General features: G+C 36.5%; 2 protein-coding genes across 2 annotated transcripts; both read left to right on the top strand.

Annotated features, from left to right (window-relative positions):
* Positions 1-647: 647 nt before the first annotated feature.
* paplnb (papilin b, proteoglycan-like sulfated glycoprotein) lies at positions 648-11873 on the top strand. The gene is made up of 14 exons (XM_073816570.1): positions 648-2409; positions 2484-2537; positions 2707-2816; positions 2906-2966; positions 3058-3160; positions 4293-4423; positions 4876-4973; positions 6908-7109; positions 7205-7381; positions 7470-7620; positions 9351-9431; positions 9524-9665; positions 10953-11028; positions 11109-11873. Exons 1-14 carry the CDS (start codon positions 2293-2295, stop codon positions 11388-11390), a joined length of 1785 nt encoding a protein of 594 aa, XP_073672671.1. The 5' UTR covers positions 648-2292; the 3' UTR covers positions 11391-11873.
* Positions 11874-13439: 1566 nt separating this feature from the next.
* Positions 13440-15182, top strand: erh (ERH mRNA splicing and mitosis factor). The gene is made up of 4 exons (XM_073817006.1): positions 13440-13557; positions 14201-14288; positions 14366-14486; positions 14575-15182. Exons 1-4 carry the CDS (start codon positions 13555-13557, stop codon positions 14675-14677), a joined length of 315 nt encoding a protein of 104 aa, XP_073673107.1. The 5' UTR covers positions 13440-13554; the 3' UTR covers positions 14678-15182.
* Positions 15183-17588: the final 2406 nt, after the last annotated feature.

The raw sequence follows: 17588 nt of genomic DNA, 5'->3' as shown, positions 1-17588 counted from the left end.
TTTAAAGTTCTCATCTAATATTTTATTTTATTTTATTTCAGATTTATTTTAATATTAATACATTTCAGTTAGATTTTTATGGAGATTTTTTCTGATACTGTTAAACAGTGCTATTTTATTATTTTATTATTTCTGTTTTCTGTATAATGTTATAGTATTTATAAATATTTATGTTTTATTTTTACATTACTAGTTTTAAGTTTACCTAATTGTTGTGCTCATCATTTTTGTTTCTTTTTCATTTAATTATATTTTTAATCATTAGTGTTTTAAGTTCTTATCTAATATTTATATTTTATTTAATTTCAGATTTATTTTAAGTTACACTCACAATTTTTTTTAAAGATTTAATGAACAAAGACAATTAAACAGTACAGGTATTGGGTTACCGCTTGATGTCCGATGTAAAATCTGTATCTCAAAATTCCAAAATCAGACAAAGACCACTGCTTTAGATGTCTATATCCACTTATTTTTCCCATAAGAGTGGACATAGTCATTTATAAATTTTATGGGTCTAGCTTCCCGTCTCGTCCAGCTATTTTTAGCTGTACAAAACAACTTGTTTTGCTTTTTGATGTTACAAATTGGTGTGTCTTACCATACTATGTTAATGTATTATCTTAATTATGAACACACTGATTTGTAGAGCAAACAGTTTTACAGTACTGCACGTTGTTATTCTTCTCATTATTTCCCTAAAGCAGTAACTGGAAGTCTCGCCCATAGGCTTACTTCCTCGGTGAAGGTTAAGGTGGATAGAAAAAATAAAAAGAGAGATAGGGAGAAGGAAAAAGAGGTGACACAAGGAGGGGATTAAACAAACTGGATTTGTTTAAAACGGGCACTGTTAGACAGAGAGACGCAAGAGAGGATTACATTCTATTTGTCTGTGTGTCTGTATCTATTTTCCTCTTTTCTTTTACGAATATTATACAGATCTGAAGCACAAAACAGTATGTCCCAACAGCGGGAGAAGTTGGAGTCTCTGATGAGGAGTATGGAGGTCCTGCTGAGGGAGGTGGAGCAGCTACGTGGGCACTGTGGCCATTACAACCTGGAGCTGAGTCGCCACATCACGGAGCTCCGCCTGGAGAACAGAATACTGACTGACAAATACAACGCCCTTGACAAGGAGCTGCAGGAGGCCTGGGAGACCATCGAGGACCTCCAAGATACCAAATATGCTTTGGATGCCAAAGAAAGGCAAGCTGACAAGCTCAACAGACAGCTCTGATTAAACTGAGGACAGCAGTGACTAAAGTCACAGTTTTACACTTTCAGGTTAATCAACACTTATGTTAACAATAAAACCTGTTGATCCAAATTCATTGTCTCCATAAGTAGCATATGTGGTGTCTGGATCTTAGTTGTTAGGTTGGAAGTGAAGCTGATCCTGTAGGTAAAGTTTGCACAGTGACTCTGCATTCTCCTTCACAATGACAGCCACCGTCTGTCATTTTGGTTGCTGAAAAGTGACAGGGACTAAAATAGCAGCTTAGAGGATTGAGTGTCACAAAGCACTTCACCAGTATGATTTAAGGCTATATGTTTAGTGGCACTAAGAGGAACATCCGTGGTTAGAACACTGAAAAAAAAAATCTTGCTGTGAGATCTGTCACATCACACACTTATGCTTTCATAATAATGTTCTCTTTCTGTTTTGAAATAACATTTTAGGGTGTTTTAGTTCAGCCAGAAATGAACATTCGCTCTCAGGCCATATGAAATGTAGATGAGTTTGTTTCTTATTTTGAACCAATTTGGAGGATTTTCAGCATTAGTTCACTTGCTCACCAATGGATGCTCTGCAGTGAATGGGTGCTGTCAGAAAAAGCATCACAATAATCCACAAGAGTCATTTAGATTATGTCTTGTGAAGCAAAAGCTCTGTGTTTATAGAAACAAAACTCATTTTCATTTTTGGATGCAATATTCCTCTAATAAACAGGTCAAAAGTCCATATCTGTATGTAAAACGGATTTGAAATATGCATTGTTAAAAAAACGCTTTATAAACTTGACCTTTGACCTTTCTTCTAGAAGTCTGCAAAATGATTAAATGAATATTTAAGTTACGCCAAAATGTCTAAATAAATAAATATTGTGTAGAACTCAATCTGCGCTTTTTCATTTTCACCAAAAATAATGAATAGTGTGATGGAGATCTTAAACTAAATCAGATTTGTGCAATAGTCGCTGATTTGTTTGCTTTTTTAATATAAGATTCATGCATGATATTCTCCCAAGAGGGGTTAATTGTAACCTGATATGAGTTGTGTGAATTGCTAAGATGAGTGCGTGTGCACAAAGGGAGAGATATTCAGTCCTGAGTGAATGGACATCAGTGTCACATCTCTCTCGCTGTGAGTGGGTGAACTTTGGATTTTCGAAGCTACACGCTGAGAAGGTAAGGGACCATTCTTCATAAAAGTTTGACAATTTTTAAATGCCTTAAAATAATATATGTTATGTATCTTGAAGATGATGCTCCACTCTCTTCTCGGGATCCTGTGCTGGATCTCTGCAGTTCTCTGTGTGAGTAACACATGCTCAAGCATTAATATTAAACTTATTGCAGTAATGACTGTGTTCCAATTTTTTTAGATAATCCACCACTGATTTTTAGGTGATTAATGGAAAATGTTTTTGTCTATGTCAGATTGAAATTCATCCCCACCATGATAGATATTATGTTTGGTTTTAGGTGAGGCAGCCGTCTAATGATTACTGGGGTGAATATGGCCCGTACGGAGCCTGCAGCCGCACATGTGGCTCTGGAGTAGCAGTGAGAACCAGGGTCTGCAACACTATGAGGTGAATGAACATGTGTGTGTTTAATTAGTACATGTATAACCCTTTTCTTTATAGCTTTCATAACTCATCTTCTATCTTTTAAAATTGAGGACGGATGGTGGGCACAATTGCGTGGGACCATCCAAGTCCTACAAACTCTGTAACACACAGGTAAACAATTTTATACCTACCACAAAATACACAAACACTATGTTTTAATATAAGTTTTTTAACAACATTATAACTTTTGTCCTCTATAAAGGAATGTTCTGTTGGATCTAAAGATTTCCGTGAAGAACAGTGTTCTCAGTTTGACCCAATGGAGTTCCAGGGAAAACGTTACATATGGCAGCCGTACTATGGAGGTAGAAAATGACACAAAGCACTGACTAAAAAACATTTCATTTTATTTGTTATGTAGTGTTTAAATAAGGAACTAAAGATGTTTTGTAAGTTTTATTTCTATATTTAAGCTGCAACAGATATTCTTTTTAAGGTAGGTGGACATTAAATCTATAAAAATCATAGTAAAAATAATAATAATAAATGCATATTTTTTCTTGTTTTTCACTAAAAATGTAAACACTTGACAACAAGATGAGTTTACTTAATATATTAAGAGTTGTTTTTCTCATCCCATTGCCTTTTTTCCCTTGTTTACACATAAAAGAAGAAAAAAGTCAGTTCTGAAACTCAAGTTGTTGTTAATTCTCAAATGCCTTTTATTAATGTATCTCTTTTTGTGGTTGTTTGGACATTTTTTTTTTTATTAAAAAGTGGCTTAAACTGGAGTAATTTGTTTAATTTGTTAAATGACAATCAGTTAAAGACTTTTGCGCACAAATTGTTTCACATATAATTTATAGAAGCCCATTTCCGCCACTGAATTTAAAAAAAAGTAATTGCTACTTTTTATCTCACAATTCTGACTTTTTTTCTCAGAATTGCATGATACAAACTTGCAATTTTGACTTTTTTTCTGAATTTTGAGATATAAACTTGCAACTGAATAGATGTCAGAATTGCAAGACATAAAGTAACAATTCTGATTTCTTCTCAAAATTGCGTGATATAAAACCACAATTGTAAGAAAAAAAGTTTTGCGAGATAACTGACAATTCTGACTTTTTTCTCAAAATTGCGAGTTTGTCTTGCAATTGTGACTTCATAACTCACAATTGGTAGTTTATATCATGCAATTCTGAGAAAAAAAGTCAGAATTGTGAGTTTATATCACACAATTCTAATTTAAATGTCTCAGAATTCAGAGTTTATATCTCACAATTACAAGATAAAAAGTCACAATTACCTTTTTTTATTTTTTATTCAGTGGCAAAAACAGGCTTCCATAATAATTATATGTAATTTATGGTTAAGGCATCTGGATGCTTTCATATATTGTTACAGTCAAAAACCTTCCTCAGGCAGATTTAGTGCACTGGTGTACTTATATGAGGCTGTTTATATAGTCACATGACATGTTTTGTTTTGGCCCAGCTTCAAACCCATGTGAGCTGGTGTGTGTGCCCAGAGGAGAGAACTTCTATTACCGTCACAGACCCACTGTGGTGGATGGCACACCGTGCTATGTGGGCCGCAGAGACATCTGTGTGGAGGGAGTCTGCAGAGTATGTGTACACTGAATACAGCATAAAACCACACACACACACACACACACACACACATGTTGGGTTTACATGTATTATGGGGACATTCCATAGGCGTAATGGTTTTCATACTGTACAAACCGTATTTTCTATCACCCTACACCTACCCTACACCTAAACCTAGCCCTCACAGGAGATTGTGCATACTTTTACTTCCTCAAAAAAACTCATTGTGCATGATTTATAAGCCTGTTTCCTCATGGGGACCTAAGAAATGTCCCCACAAGGTCAAAATCTACTGGTATTACTATCCTTGTGGGGACATTTGGTCCCCACAATGTGATGAATACCAGGTACACACATACACACACACACACACACACACACACACACACACACACACACACACACACACACACACACACACACACAGACAGTTCATTCTATTCTAACACCCTTATCTTTGCTTAAAGGCGGTGAGCCATGGGGAAATTGTGGGTTTTGAGGATCACTCTCTTCATGTCACCTCTAGAAATGGCCTTGGAGCTGCTGCCCATCTGGACACCTACAAGTATGATTTTAATGCATGTGTGATATGTGTATGCTTGCATTCATGGATATATACTTCTTTCCTTATACAATGTTTTTAGTCACTTTCAGCAGGGGGTGATAAGTGACTGTCTTTATGAATATCAACAGATTGTTTTATAGATAGTTCATCTAAAAAATGAAAATTCTGTAATTAATTACTCACCCTCATGTCCTTCCAAAACCGTAAGACCTTTGTTGGACTATGTTAACAATGTCCTTACGACTTGTGTGGGCCTTGAACGTGTCAATTGTATTGCTGTCTATGCAGGGTCAGAAAGCTCTCAGATTTCATCAAAAATATCTTAGTTTGTGTTCCGAAGATGAACAAAGGTCTTACGGTTTATAACGACATGAGAGTAAATAATTAATGACATATATATTTTGTTTTTTTTGGTGAACCATCCCTTTAAAACGTTGATTCAGTCAAGTATAGGTCTCTGGAGGACAGTTTGGGAATTACCATGTTGGTGAGCAAGGCCAAAATGGAGGGGCGTTTTTGACCCCCTTACCTGATTTGCCCATGTCATAGTGATGGTTGTGTTTAGGAGTGAGGCTTTATTTTTATTGCATGATTTAGTAACACCCACCAGTTTGAAAATGCCCACAGAATGAGAAACATCCAATTTTGTTCGGCAGAGACCTTATTTTTGATTCAGTCAGGAACAAAACAAGTGTAAGTGAGTCTTAAGTGAATCATTCATTCAACCCATTTGTTCTAAAATACTTATTTATTCAAGAACGAAAACAATGCTGAATTGGGAACTGCATACTAACATACTAATGTTACCATATTGTTATATGGCCAGAAAAAGTAAGAGTGTGCTAGTATGTGTTTCTGTAAATTCTACACCAGTCATTATGAGTGAGTCATTGAATCATACATGGAGTTGATTAGTTCCACCAAACGGATTAATTTAGGAACGAAACAATGCTCCTGTGTGTTGTTCTGCTTCTGCTTTTTATAGTTATTTGCTTTGGTTTTCCAGTATTTTTGTGTATTTTAACACTTTCCAACAATGACTGTATGATTTAGAGATCCATCTTTTAACACTGAGGACAACTGAGGGACTCATATGCTATTACAGAAGGTTCAAACACTCACTGATGCTTCAGAAGGAAACACGGTGCATTATGGGTCCCTCAGTGTAAAAAAAAGATAGATCTCAAAATTATTCAGTCATTGTTGGAAAGGATTTAAATACACAAAAATGCTGGAAAATCAAAGAATTTGTGGGGCCTCAAGGATTTTTCTGAAGAACAGCAGGCGGTTTAACTGATCAGGACAAGCAAGAGACTCATAAACAACTATCACTAAACAAAAAACACAGCTGTCGATCATTCAGGTAACAACACAGTATTAAGAATCAAGGTGATGTAAACTTTTGAGTGGGGTAATTTTTATAAATTTAACTATTATTTTCTCTTGACTATATGTAAACATCTTTTATGTGAAATATCCTATTCAGGTCGATACTAAATAAACAATAACATGCATTTTGTATTATTTTGGTAAAATAATAAACATTTAGCAGATTCTAAAAGGGGGATGTAAACTTTTGACCTCAACTGTATACAATAACTCGTAGCAGTTCTATACAGGTGGAGCTGGGGAGGTGGGGGTTTCAGAGGAACTCTGAAATTGTGCTGCGAACTGCTCTAGTGAATGCTAAGCAGCAAACTTATTGGGTGCGTATGCAACCTGAACCAATCAGCTTGTGCCAAGTACTTTAACACTGTGAATATCATCAGTTTGCGTTAACGACCCATCAGTCAGCGGCATCTAGACTTTCATGACAGAACTTGGTGTTAATCACACCTGCAGTTGTGATTAGACAGCTTTTGATTTATTGTTTAATGTGCAAATAATTAAGTAGTTAGCACCTTATATATAACACTGTCTGTTTCACTTTGTAGGTACACATACAGCACTTTTTCAGAGTGCTCACTTCACTGTGGTGGGGGAGTGCAGACCCGTAGTGTGTACTGTATTAATGAGAGAACATCAGCAAGGGTGGATGAATCTCACTGCATTGCTCAAGGCCTCAGGAAGCCAGCTTCCCAGATGGCCTGCAATGATCACGCCTGTGCCGAGTACAGTGTTGGTCCCTTTGGTGATGTATGTAGTTATTTCATTAATGTCGACGCAGGCACTTGACGATGTGTTCCTCTGTTCAAACTTTGATTATTGTTCTTTTCTGTTGTTTCTTTCAGTGTTCAGCGACGTGTGGTGAGGGACAGCAGACACGAGAGGTGTTCTGCGTCGGGGGCAGAGGAGAGCGCATCCCTGAGCACCATTGCAGGGGTCTCACACGTCCACATGACACCAGATCCTGTCAGAGACCAGCTTGCCGCCAAGTTTTTAGATACTATGCCAATGACTTCAGCCTGGTGAGAGAAGAAAGGGGTGTCAGAGGATGGGTGTAAAGGTAAAAGCTGATCAGTTTTAATAATATACCTCTCTCCCTATCTCCATCAGTGTTCTCGTAGCTGTGGAACTGGTACTCGTGAGCGCAGAGTGACTTGCATGGATTTGGATCACAATCAATACCCAGATGATAGATGTGCTGCTTTCTCCAGACCTCATGCTGTGGAGAGCTGCAACACACAGCCCTGCCCTGGTGCACAAAGTGAGTTTATTCATGATCGTTGACTGTGTGTGTCAAATGTGGTAAGAAATTGGACCAACTGTCTAGGAGGAGTTCAAAAAAGTATGTTTTAAGCATAAATCAAAGTGGCGGAAAGGAAGTTCCGCTGACTATGGCAAAATAGGCATCTATGTTCTTAGCATGACCCAGGGAATATAATGAGATCACTTTCATTACAACAGGCCAATTAATTCAAATATTATTAGCATTTTTGCAAAGGTGGTGCTGCCCAAACTTTTTGAGTAATCTCAGAGCATGGTGTCATAAACACATACCAAGTATTGTAACTCTAAGCGTAAAATATCACATTTTACGACAAAATTCAAAATAGCCAACACCAAAAATGGCTGACAGGGGAAAATTGGGTATGGTTCGACTTGGCATGCTCCACTGATTCTAAAGAGACCAGTTTGTGATTTTGGGCCAAACCATTCAGAAGTTGTAAGCAAAACCATTTTTCATATCTCCTGATCATTAGGGGCCGCGGCGCTGAAATTGTGCAGGTAGCCTCAGGTAACACACACCAAGTATGGTCTCAAAACACAAAACCATTATGGACATATAGCCTCATCTATGTTTGCGCTTTTAGTCAATTTCATTCACATTTCATTCTCCATTATTCGAGAATGGTTTGACTGAGAATTTGGTGAATTCCATAACTTTTTGCCAGCATGTTCTAAAGGAGGAGGCCAAGTATGGTGACCCATACTAGGAATTTGTGCTCTGCATTTTACCCATCCAAGTGCGCACACACAGTAGTGAATACACACACACACACACACACACACACACACACACACCGTGAACACACACACACACACACACACACACACACACCGTGAACACACACACACCGTGAACACACACCCGGAGCAGTGGGCAGGCGCCCGGGTAGCAGTTGGGGGATCGGTGCCTTGCTCAAGGGACTCACCTCAGTCATGGTATTGAGGGTGGAGAGAGTGCTGTACATTCACTCCCCCCACCTACAATTCCTGCCAGACGTGAGACTTGAATCTGCAACCTTTGGGTTACAAGTCAGATTCTCTAACCATTAGGCCACGGCTGCCCCCTAAAAATGATCTGAACTAATTTTGGTGAATATTAGACATACCGTCTAGGAGGAGTTTGAAAAAGTAAGTTTCTTAAACTATTATAAATAGCAAGAAAAAACTTGACCTTACGGATTTGAAATTTTGGTGTCCATTTGACTCAAAATTCCCCTCTAGACCTTATGGTTCGAAAGTTATTAGCATAAACCTGAGTGAAATTTTGGACAAGTGGTGGCGCAAGAGAGTTTGAGCTAAAGACTCCAAATTTGCTGTGTTTAGTGTTGAGACTGACCTTTATCTGTGTGCCAAATTTCATAACTTCCCTGTAAGCGGTTCTATGGGCTGCCATAATAACAGAAGCAGAATAATAAAAACGGCAACGGAAGCAATAGGTGCCTAAGCAATTTAATAATAATTTTCTATTTTAATATATTTTAAAAGCCATTACTCCAGTCTTCAGGTCACTTCATGATCCTTCAGGAATCATTCTAATGTGCTGATTTGATGCTCAAGACACAATTCTTATTATTATCAATGTAGCACAAATACAGTTGTGCTATTTGAAATGTTTGTGGAAACTATCATTTTTGGCAGTATGTGGTGTAAAAAACTTCCAGTGGCAACGAAATCCAATCATTCTGTATTTGTGTTGCTTTGCTTTAGCGGTGCCCAGCGTGCAGGACCCCAATGGTTATGAAAGCTCCTTGCGTGGATTTGTGCCTCATACCCATGATGCAGCCTCAGGTTAAAAAGCAGTTTTAAATTTGTTTATGTATTTCTGACATTATATGAATGCATATATGTTGATTTTTGCTCTCTATTTACTCTGTTAACAGTTCAAAGACCACATGATCCATACCCTACAGTGACTGGGCCGCATTGTGCTCAGTCATATTATGGCTGCTGTCCGGATGGCCACACTGCTGCCTCTGGACCTCGTGGGGAAGGCTGTGCTCACGATGACTGTCATAGGTCCAGGTACATACATACAGGCAAATGATCTGTGCACTGATATACTTTGATAGCTAAATAGACAATCAATGAATGAATGAATCAATCAATCAATAACAATTAAATAAAATATTAATAATAATATGAAATATACAGTGCCTTTTTTCAAGTTTTGTTATGTTGCAGTCTTATGTTAAACTGCTTTAAAGTACTTCTTTCCCACATAAATCTACACTCTATATACCACATTGACAAGGGACAAAACATATTTGTGACAATTTCGCAAATTTATTAAAAATAAAACACTGAAATTAGTACATTGCATAAGTACTCATGCCCTTAACTCAGTACGTTAAATAAGCACCCTTACAGCCTCAAGTCTTTTTGGGTATGATGCAACAAATTTTGCACATCTGCGTTTGGCAATTATCTGCCGTTCTTCTCCTCACATCTTCACCTCCCAAGCTTTGTCAGCCGGGGAAAGGACTGAGTTTGGCCACACGGCCATAAAGACCAGATTGGAGGAGTGTTGCAGTGATGTTTGTTCATTTATAAGTTTCTCCCATCTGCATATTTGATCATGGAGCTTAACTAGAGTGACCATCAGCTTTTCACAAGTCTAACCAAGGCCTCCCCCATCAGTTGCTCAGTTTCTAGGAGGAGTCCTAGTTGTTCCAAACTTCCATCATGGATAATCGAGGCTACATGCTTCTGTGAACCTTCAATGCAGCAGAATGTTTTTCTGAACTCTTCCCCAGATCTGTGCCTTGACGCAATCCTGTCTCTAAGCTCTACAGGCAATTACTTTGACCTCAGGGCTTGGTTTTTGCTCTGATATACATTTTCAGCTGTGAGACCTTTTGTTGAGAGGTGTGTGCCTTTCCAAATCATACTCATTCAAATGATGTTGCCACAGGCTAACTCTAATTAAAGTTTAGTAACATCTACAAGCGATATGAATGCATCTGTCCCAGAAGGGTATGAATACTTATGCAATGGAAACATTTGGATTTTTTAGTTCTAATAAATTTGCAAAGTTGTAACAAACATGTTTTGTGCTTTGTCATTATGGTGTATGGAGTTTAAATAGATGTGGGGAAAAAAAGTAATTTCAAGCAGTTTAACATAAGACTGCAACATAACAAAATGTGAAAAAATGAAGGGGTATGAATATTTGCAAGGCATTGTATATAAAAATGTACAGTCTGTTTTGATAATGTCCAGTATGTATGATCCATTCAGTATAACAAAACGTCACAGACTATGAACTGACCATTCATATCCTTAATGCTGTGTGTATCTGTTTGTTGATAGATATGGCTGCTGCCTTGATGGAGTAACAGCTGCTAGTGGTTATGGAAGAGCAGGATGTCCTGATTTCCCCTCTAGAGTAAAACTCATTGATTTTTACTCTCAATATTCCTCTGTGATCTGTGCACGATGTTTACACATTATCTCTTTTATTTTCAGGATTATAGTCCAGTCCGTCAGCCCTCTGCTAGTGTGTGTTCTTTGGCACGAGATGTTGGGTCCTGTTTTGAATGGACGTCTCGTTTCTACTTTGATTCTTCCTCTGCCTCTTGCTCACAATTCTGGTTTGGTGGTTGCGAAGGGAATGGCAATAATTTTGTCTCCAAGGAGGAATGTGAGCGGACGTGTAAGGCTTCTGGCAGAGGCCTTACCCCAAGAGAACCAACATACAGAAGAGGGATCAATGGGGGCAGAGGTTATAGACTGAGATCACGTGCATAAATGGTCACTAAAATCCAACAACAAACAAATCCAGCTCACATACTTGTAGACAAAAGAATTTATTAAAGGTATACGCAGTCATTTGCGCTGGCATAGGCATTCATTTTTTTATTTCTAAAACTTTTTAATAAGGAAAAGAATATTAATTGCCCCCCTCAAGCTTTTTATTATATGTTCAGAGAAACAGGTTCACTTTATAGTATTTGTCAAACATGATAGCTTCAAAACAGCAAATACAATTTTCATACATTCCAGTCTCAAGATTGAGAAGATTGATCAATTTTCATGAAAATAAAATCGCTGTTGCTGAATTAAGCTAAAAATTAAGCTTTTCTTTTTCTTCATTCTGTTTTTCTGTATCTGTACACTTTGTACTTCAATTGTGTGGTCTTGCTATGCCATTAAAGTGTTAACACAAACCAAGAACACTGATTATTGATGATTTCACCTGAAAATTTATCTGAATAAATCTCTTATACAAAATGTCTTGCAAGCAGATTTTTTAATTAGTTTATTTAACAGGAACAGAGCACAATAAGCATTACTATAAATGCGCCAGAGTTAGCCTAAAGATGATAGTTGTTCAAAAGCCCCTTGTTTGTCCTGGACAGTTAAAATACCCACTGTTCTTCAGAAAAGTCCTTCAGGTCCATCAAATTCTTCATTTTCTTTTAGCATTGTTGTGTATTTGAACCCTTTCCAACAATGACTGTATGATTTTGAGATCCGTCTTTTCAATCTGAGGACAACTGAGGGACTCAAATGCAACTTACAGAAGATTCAAATGCTCACTGATGCTTCAGAAGGAAACACAATGCACTAAAAGCCAGGGGTTTAACTTTTGAACAGAATGAAGATGTATACATTTTTCTTATTTTGCCTAAATATAATTTTTTTTTTCATTTAGTACTGCCCTTCAGAAGCTACAGAAGATACTTACATGTTCCCCAGAAGACAAAATAAGTTAAATTTACCCCAATTTTCAAATTTAAAACATTTTCCCTCTGTGTTTGAACCTTCTGTAATAAGGTAAACAAAATAAGGTAAATTTACCCTGATCTTCAAATTCAAAAAGTTTTCACCCCCGGCTCTGCAACAAGAGTCGGGGGTGTAACTTTTGAACAGAATGAAGATGTGGACATTTTTCTTATTTTGGATAAATACCTTTTTTTCATGTAGTACTGTCCTTCAGAAGCTATAGAAGATACTTACATGTTCCCCAGAGGACAAAATAAGTTAAATTTACCCTAATTTTCAAATGTAAAAAGTTTTTCTTCAGGCATCAGCGAGCGTTTGAACCTTCTGTAATAGTTGCATATGAGTCCCTCAGTTGTCCTCAGCGTGAAAAGATGATTCTCAAAATCATACATTGTTGGAAAGGGTTCAAATACACAAAAATGCTGAAAAACCAAAGAATTTGTGGGACCCGAAGGATTTTTCTGAAGAACAGCGGGCAGTTTAACAGTTCAGGACAAACAAAAAACTCATGAACAACTATCACTAAACAAACAAACAACAACAACAACAACAACAACAACAAAAAACATAGCTGTGGATCATTCAGGTAAAAACACAGTAGGCTAATAATAATCATGTGTATATAAACTTTTGAATGGGGTAATTTTTTATAAATTGAACTATTATTTTCTCTTGTGAAATATGAGTTATGTAAACGTCTTTTATGTAACTATACTATATGTAAATATCTTATTCAGGTCAGTACTAAATATAAAATAACATGCATTTTGTATGATTTTGGTAAAATAATTAACATTTTACAGATTCTGCAAGGTGTTAACTTTTGACTTCAACTTTAAATCCATTTGATATTTATTAAAAAAAAAAAAACGCAAAGTATAGCTTAAGGGAACAAAATATATGAATTTAACGATTATTATTTGCTGAGAGTTTCCAAACCCTCACAGTGTTACCAGTTCCGTAACATTTTCAGTCTAAATAAAAAATAAATAAATACACTTTAAAACTAAACACACTTTGTGCAATTTTGTCACAAGACTTCAATTCTGAAAATCCAACGTGTCATCACCACTACCGGAAGCGGATATTCGTTGCACATTTATGTTCTTTCTGTAGCTGCTCTCCGTGATTAGCCGTCAACGGTTAGCACATCCTTCATCGCGACTTTTAGATACCAGGACCAGATATGGTAAGCATCTCACTGCTGTGTTTTATATTCTGGTGTATATTTCAGACGTTTGCCTTGTCATAAACTCGTGTTCCGTCGGCTGCATTCACACGTTCAAGAATTATTCAAGTGAGTGAACCCGCGCAGCTAGCAGCAGTGTAGCGAGATACCGTGGAATGTTCACGAAATGTACGAGTTGCGAAGTCCGTTGGAATATATATTTTTTACAACTCCTTTTAGAAGTTAAGAACCTAATATAAAGTGTGACTTGAACAAGCTTATATTTAGGTTCACTAATCGTAGTATCTGTATTTGTAAGAAGCATCAAGACTGTTTTGTTTTGGGGGAGGGTTGGAGTCCAACAGCTGCTGTTTTCAGCGTCTTATGTCAGAGATTCCGTTTGAACATTCGAGTTCTCTTTAAGTTTGTTTAGTTCATATGTCAAATATGGACTGTTGGATTGAATGTCAGATTAAGATGTCATCTATCCTAAAATATAGATGTTCTATTCATCTCAATGTTCGGCGTCAAAGCTCTGTCACTGGCAGTAGGGGGCTCCACATAATTGGTGTATTTTTATGTACAGTGTTCTTAATTCAGTCTTTTCGCACTCTAAAATGTATGTAGTGTTTATTTACGCTTGTTTTTTCTTCCCAATGTTCAGTCTCACACAATTTTGCTGGTGCAGCCCACCAAGAGACCGGAAGGCAGAACATATGCAGACTATGAGTCTGTCAACGAATGCATGGAAGGTAAAACATTCAGAAAATAATGTTATGAGCTATTTAAATCCATGATATTGAACTCTTTTTGTTCTCTCCATTAAAAGGAGTGTGTAAGATGTATGAAGAGCATCTGAAGAGGATGAATCCCAACAGCCCTTCCATCACATATGACATAAGCCAGTTATTCGACTTTGTTGATGATCTTGCTGACCTCAGCTGTCTCGTGTAAGTAAACCAACACCATTAACTTATCAGTTACGTTTAAGTGTACAAATGCGTTGAACAATGTTTCAATTTTCTTTCATTTAAACAGGTACAGGGCAGACACACAAACCTACCAGCCTTACAACAAAGACTGGATCAAAGAAAAGATCTATGTGCTGCTGAGGCGTCAAGCCCAGCAGGCAGGAAAATAAGGAGTGTAAATGGCTGAATTGTTTTTGATGCTAGTCCCCAACTCTATCAGAACTACGCCACATCACAGGACAAACATAGACGAACCGAGTGGTGATGCCGCTTAGTTCAGATTTTGTTGAATGCATGTCTATTCAGTCAGTGCGTCAAAGCATAGAGTGAAAATATTTTGCATTTTAAATCGCATTTTTGTAACCGGAGTTAGGGACTTGGGATATTTATCAGATTCTAGGGTAAGATTTGGGGGGGAAAAAAGGGTTTAGGATTTTTTTTTTTTTCTCAATCCCTCTAAAATGATGTGTTTTTTGTGTTTTTTATTGTGGTTTAATTGTTCTTTAATTCAGTGAAGTTTAAAATTTACACATTTCAGATTATGGCAATGGTTCTGAGTCATCTTATATCCCAATTTTTGTCCTCAGTGCTGTTACAGATTTTGTTGGCCCTGTCTGTTTTGTGTTTGTATCCAGTAGACACCACTGGAAAATAATAAAAATCTTCTCTCAAAAAGTTTTGATATCAGTGTTTTTCATGTTCATAAGTTAGGTTTCAGTAGGATTTTTTTGAAAGAATTAAATCTGTTTATTCAGTACAGATGGATTAAATTGATCAGAAATGAAAATCTAAAAATCCTTAATGTATCAAAAAATATTAAGTAGAGCAAATGTCTTAATGATAATAGAAAATGTTTCTTAAGCATCAAATCAGCATATTAGAATGATTTCTGAAGGACGTGACGCTCAAGACTGGAGTAATGGCTTCTAAAAATTTAGCTTCATCACAGTAACAAATTACACTATTTTAATATGTAACAATATTACAGTTTTGGTGAGCATGAGAGATTTTTTTGAAAAACAAACAAAAAAAAATCTTACTGATTCTGACGTTTTAAACAGTTGAACAGTCAAACCAAAATTATTCAGACACCTTCAACAGAATGATTTCTGAAGGATGTGACACTCAAGACTGGAGTTATGGCTTCTAAAAATGTTGCTTCATCACAAAAGGCTACTTTACATTGTACTTTTTAACAATATTACAGTTTTGGTAAGCATGAAAAAAATCTTACTGATTCTGACATTTTAAACGGTTGAACAGTCAAACCAAAATTATTCAGACATCTTCAACATTTCTCACATTATCACAGTTTAGTCACTATAGTTTAGAAAATGGTACAAAATATGACAAGAACTTAGTTAAACTGACAGAACAAATTAATCTTTATAATCACAAATGAATTACAGTACAAATTAAAGCTGCGAGCAGCGATGAACGGGCCCTCGCACCCGGGCTCACCGCCGACCGGTGGCTTCAGGAAAACAGCAATCGGTGGGCAGTATGCTTTTAATACAGTAAATATAGAAAAAATATGTCATAAGTCATTTAAATGTGCCAAAATTGCTGCTGCCAGCTGGTGGCGCTATGCCTATAACTGATTATTGGCATGTAGATGTGTTCAGGCCAGCACTATTATCAAACATATGAAGTTTGGTGCAGATTGACCTTGGTGTGTTTGAGTTAGTGAAATATATGAGATATCCTGCTGCCAACAGGTGGCGCTATGATAATATCTGAATATTGGTCTTTAGGTGTCTTCAGGCCAGGACTCTTACCAAACCTGTGAATTTTGTGGCAGATCAGACATTTTCAGGCTAAGTTATAACCACTTCTATGTCTATGCAGAAACATCAAACTTTGTCAGGCCACCACGGACATGCCCTTTAATGAAAACTCAAGATCTTCACAATTTAACATCTCTAAGGCCTCAAGATCAGACTGACCAAATATAATGTTGATTTAATTAAATGCAATCAATGCAAGGACTTCAGATAGATGCCAACTGTGAACCAGTATGCTACAAATAAGAACATGTAATTCATGATGATAGCAAAATGTTATTATTGCTTCCTTTATATCCACCACTTCTGCTTAAATGTCATTGTTACCTATCTGTACAATTTTTGTATAATATATTTTTGTATAAAATCAATTGTTGTCATAACTAAGAATCAATAAGGAAGACGGTGCCCAGTTGGCACATGCATTCACAGTAACCATCTGCTAGTTTGGATTTTAAGTTTACAGAATTGAAAGGGTTACACTTTAAAATCAACACACAGACACATACACACAAAATATAAAATGTTGCCATCCAGTTTCATTTGTTAAAATTAACTATATCAGTTAACATGACCAATAAATAAATAGCATTTATTAATGTTAATTAATATTAAGCTAAAAAAAGTATTCATATAAAGTTTATGTACTGTGAATTAACATGAACATGAACACAGTTCATGTGGGTGTACAGCAATACACAAAGTGCTCTATAAACGCTTTCTTTCAAAATATCTTTAAAAATCAAGTTGAGTATTTTAACGGGGTGATATATATATTTATAACTGATCTTAAAATTATGGTTTTCAGATGTTTTGAAGAGATAACAGTAACGTTTGTTTTGTTGTCAAAGTTTGTCTTAATTTTTTATTATTATGATTTTATATTCAATAAATAACACTATGTAAATATTGTCTATCAATGAAGATAAATTGATCATGCTAAAAAGTTGTATTTTTTTAAGTCTTTTGCTATGTGACTGAATAGGACAAGTTCATGGTACAGTTAAGTAAAAAATAAATAAAAAACAACAACTGCAAAAAATGAACAATGAAAGACTTAGTGACCCTTTATATTTTCTCAAAATATCAGACTCTCAAAGATCAGACATATTTATGTAATTACACTACATACAGTATGTGCATTTTGTTCAAAGATGGTCTGTAGGATGGCTCTCTACTCTGTCACCCTCTCTGCCTCTCACCCCTCCCCCCTGCAAAAATGAGCTTCTCTGTGCCTGACTCAACGCACACACATACTGTAGAGACATTCACCAGAGTGACAGCAGGTTTCTGAGTT

Source organism: Garra rufa, chromosome 13 (assembly GCF_049309525.1).
Source record: "Garra rufa chromosome 13, GarRuf1.0, whole genome shotgun sequence".
Taxonomy (NCBI): Eukaryota; Metazoa; Chordata; class Actinopteri; order Cypriniformes; family Cyprinidae; genus Garra; species Garra rufa.
Note: the sequence above shows the minus strand (reverse complement) of the source record. Positions and strands in the feature narration are given on the sequence as shown.

Coding starts and splice junctions, on each gene's coding strand:
- paplnb (XM_073816570.1), top strand. CDS start 2,293: ATGAGTGCGTGTGCACAAAGGGAGAGATATTCAGTCCTGAGTGAATGG. Junction 2,817..2,905: donor AGGGTCTGCAACACTATGAG/GTGAATGAACAT, acceptor TTTAAAATTGAG/GACGGATGGTGGGCACAATT. Junction 2,967..3,057: donor ACAAACTCTGTAACACACAG/GTAAACAATTTT, acceptor TCCTCTATAAAG/GAATGTTCTGTTGGATCTAA.
- erh (XM_073817006.1), top strand. Junction 14,289..14,365: donor TGTCAACGAATGCATGGAAG/GTAAAACATTCA, acceptor CTCCATTAAAAG/GAGTGTGTAAGATGTATGAA. Junction 14,487..14,574: donor GCTGACCTCAGCTGTCTCGT/GTAAGTAAACCA, acceptor TCATTTAAACAG/GTACAGGGCAGACACACAAA.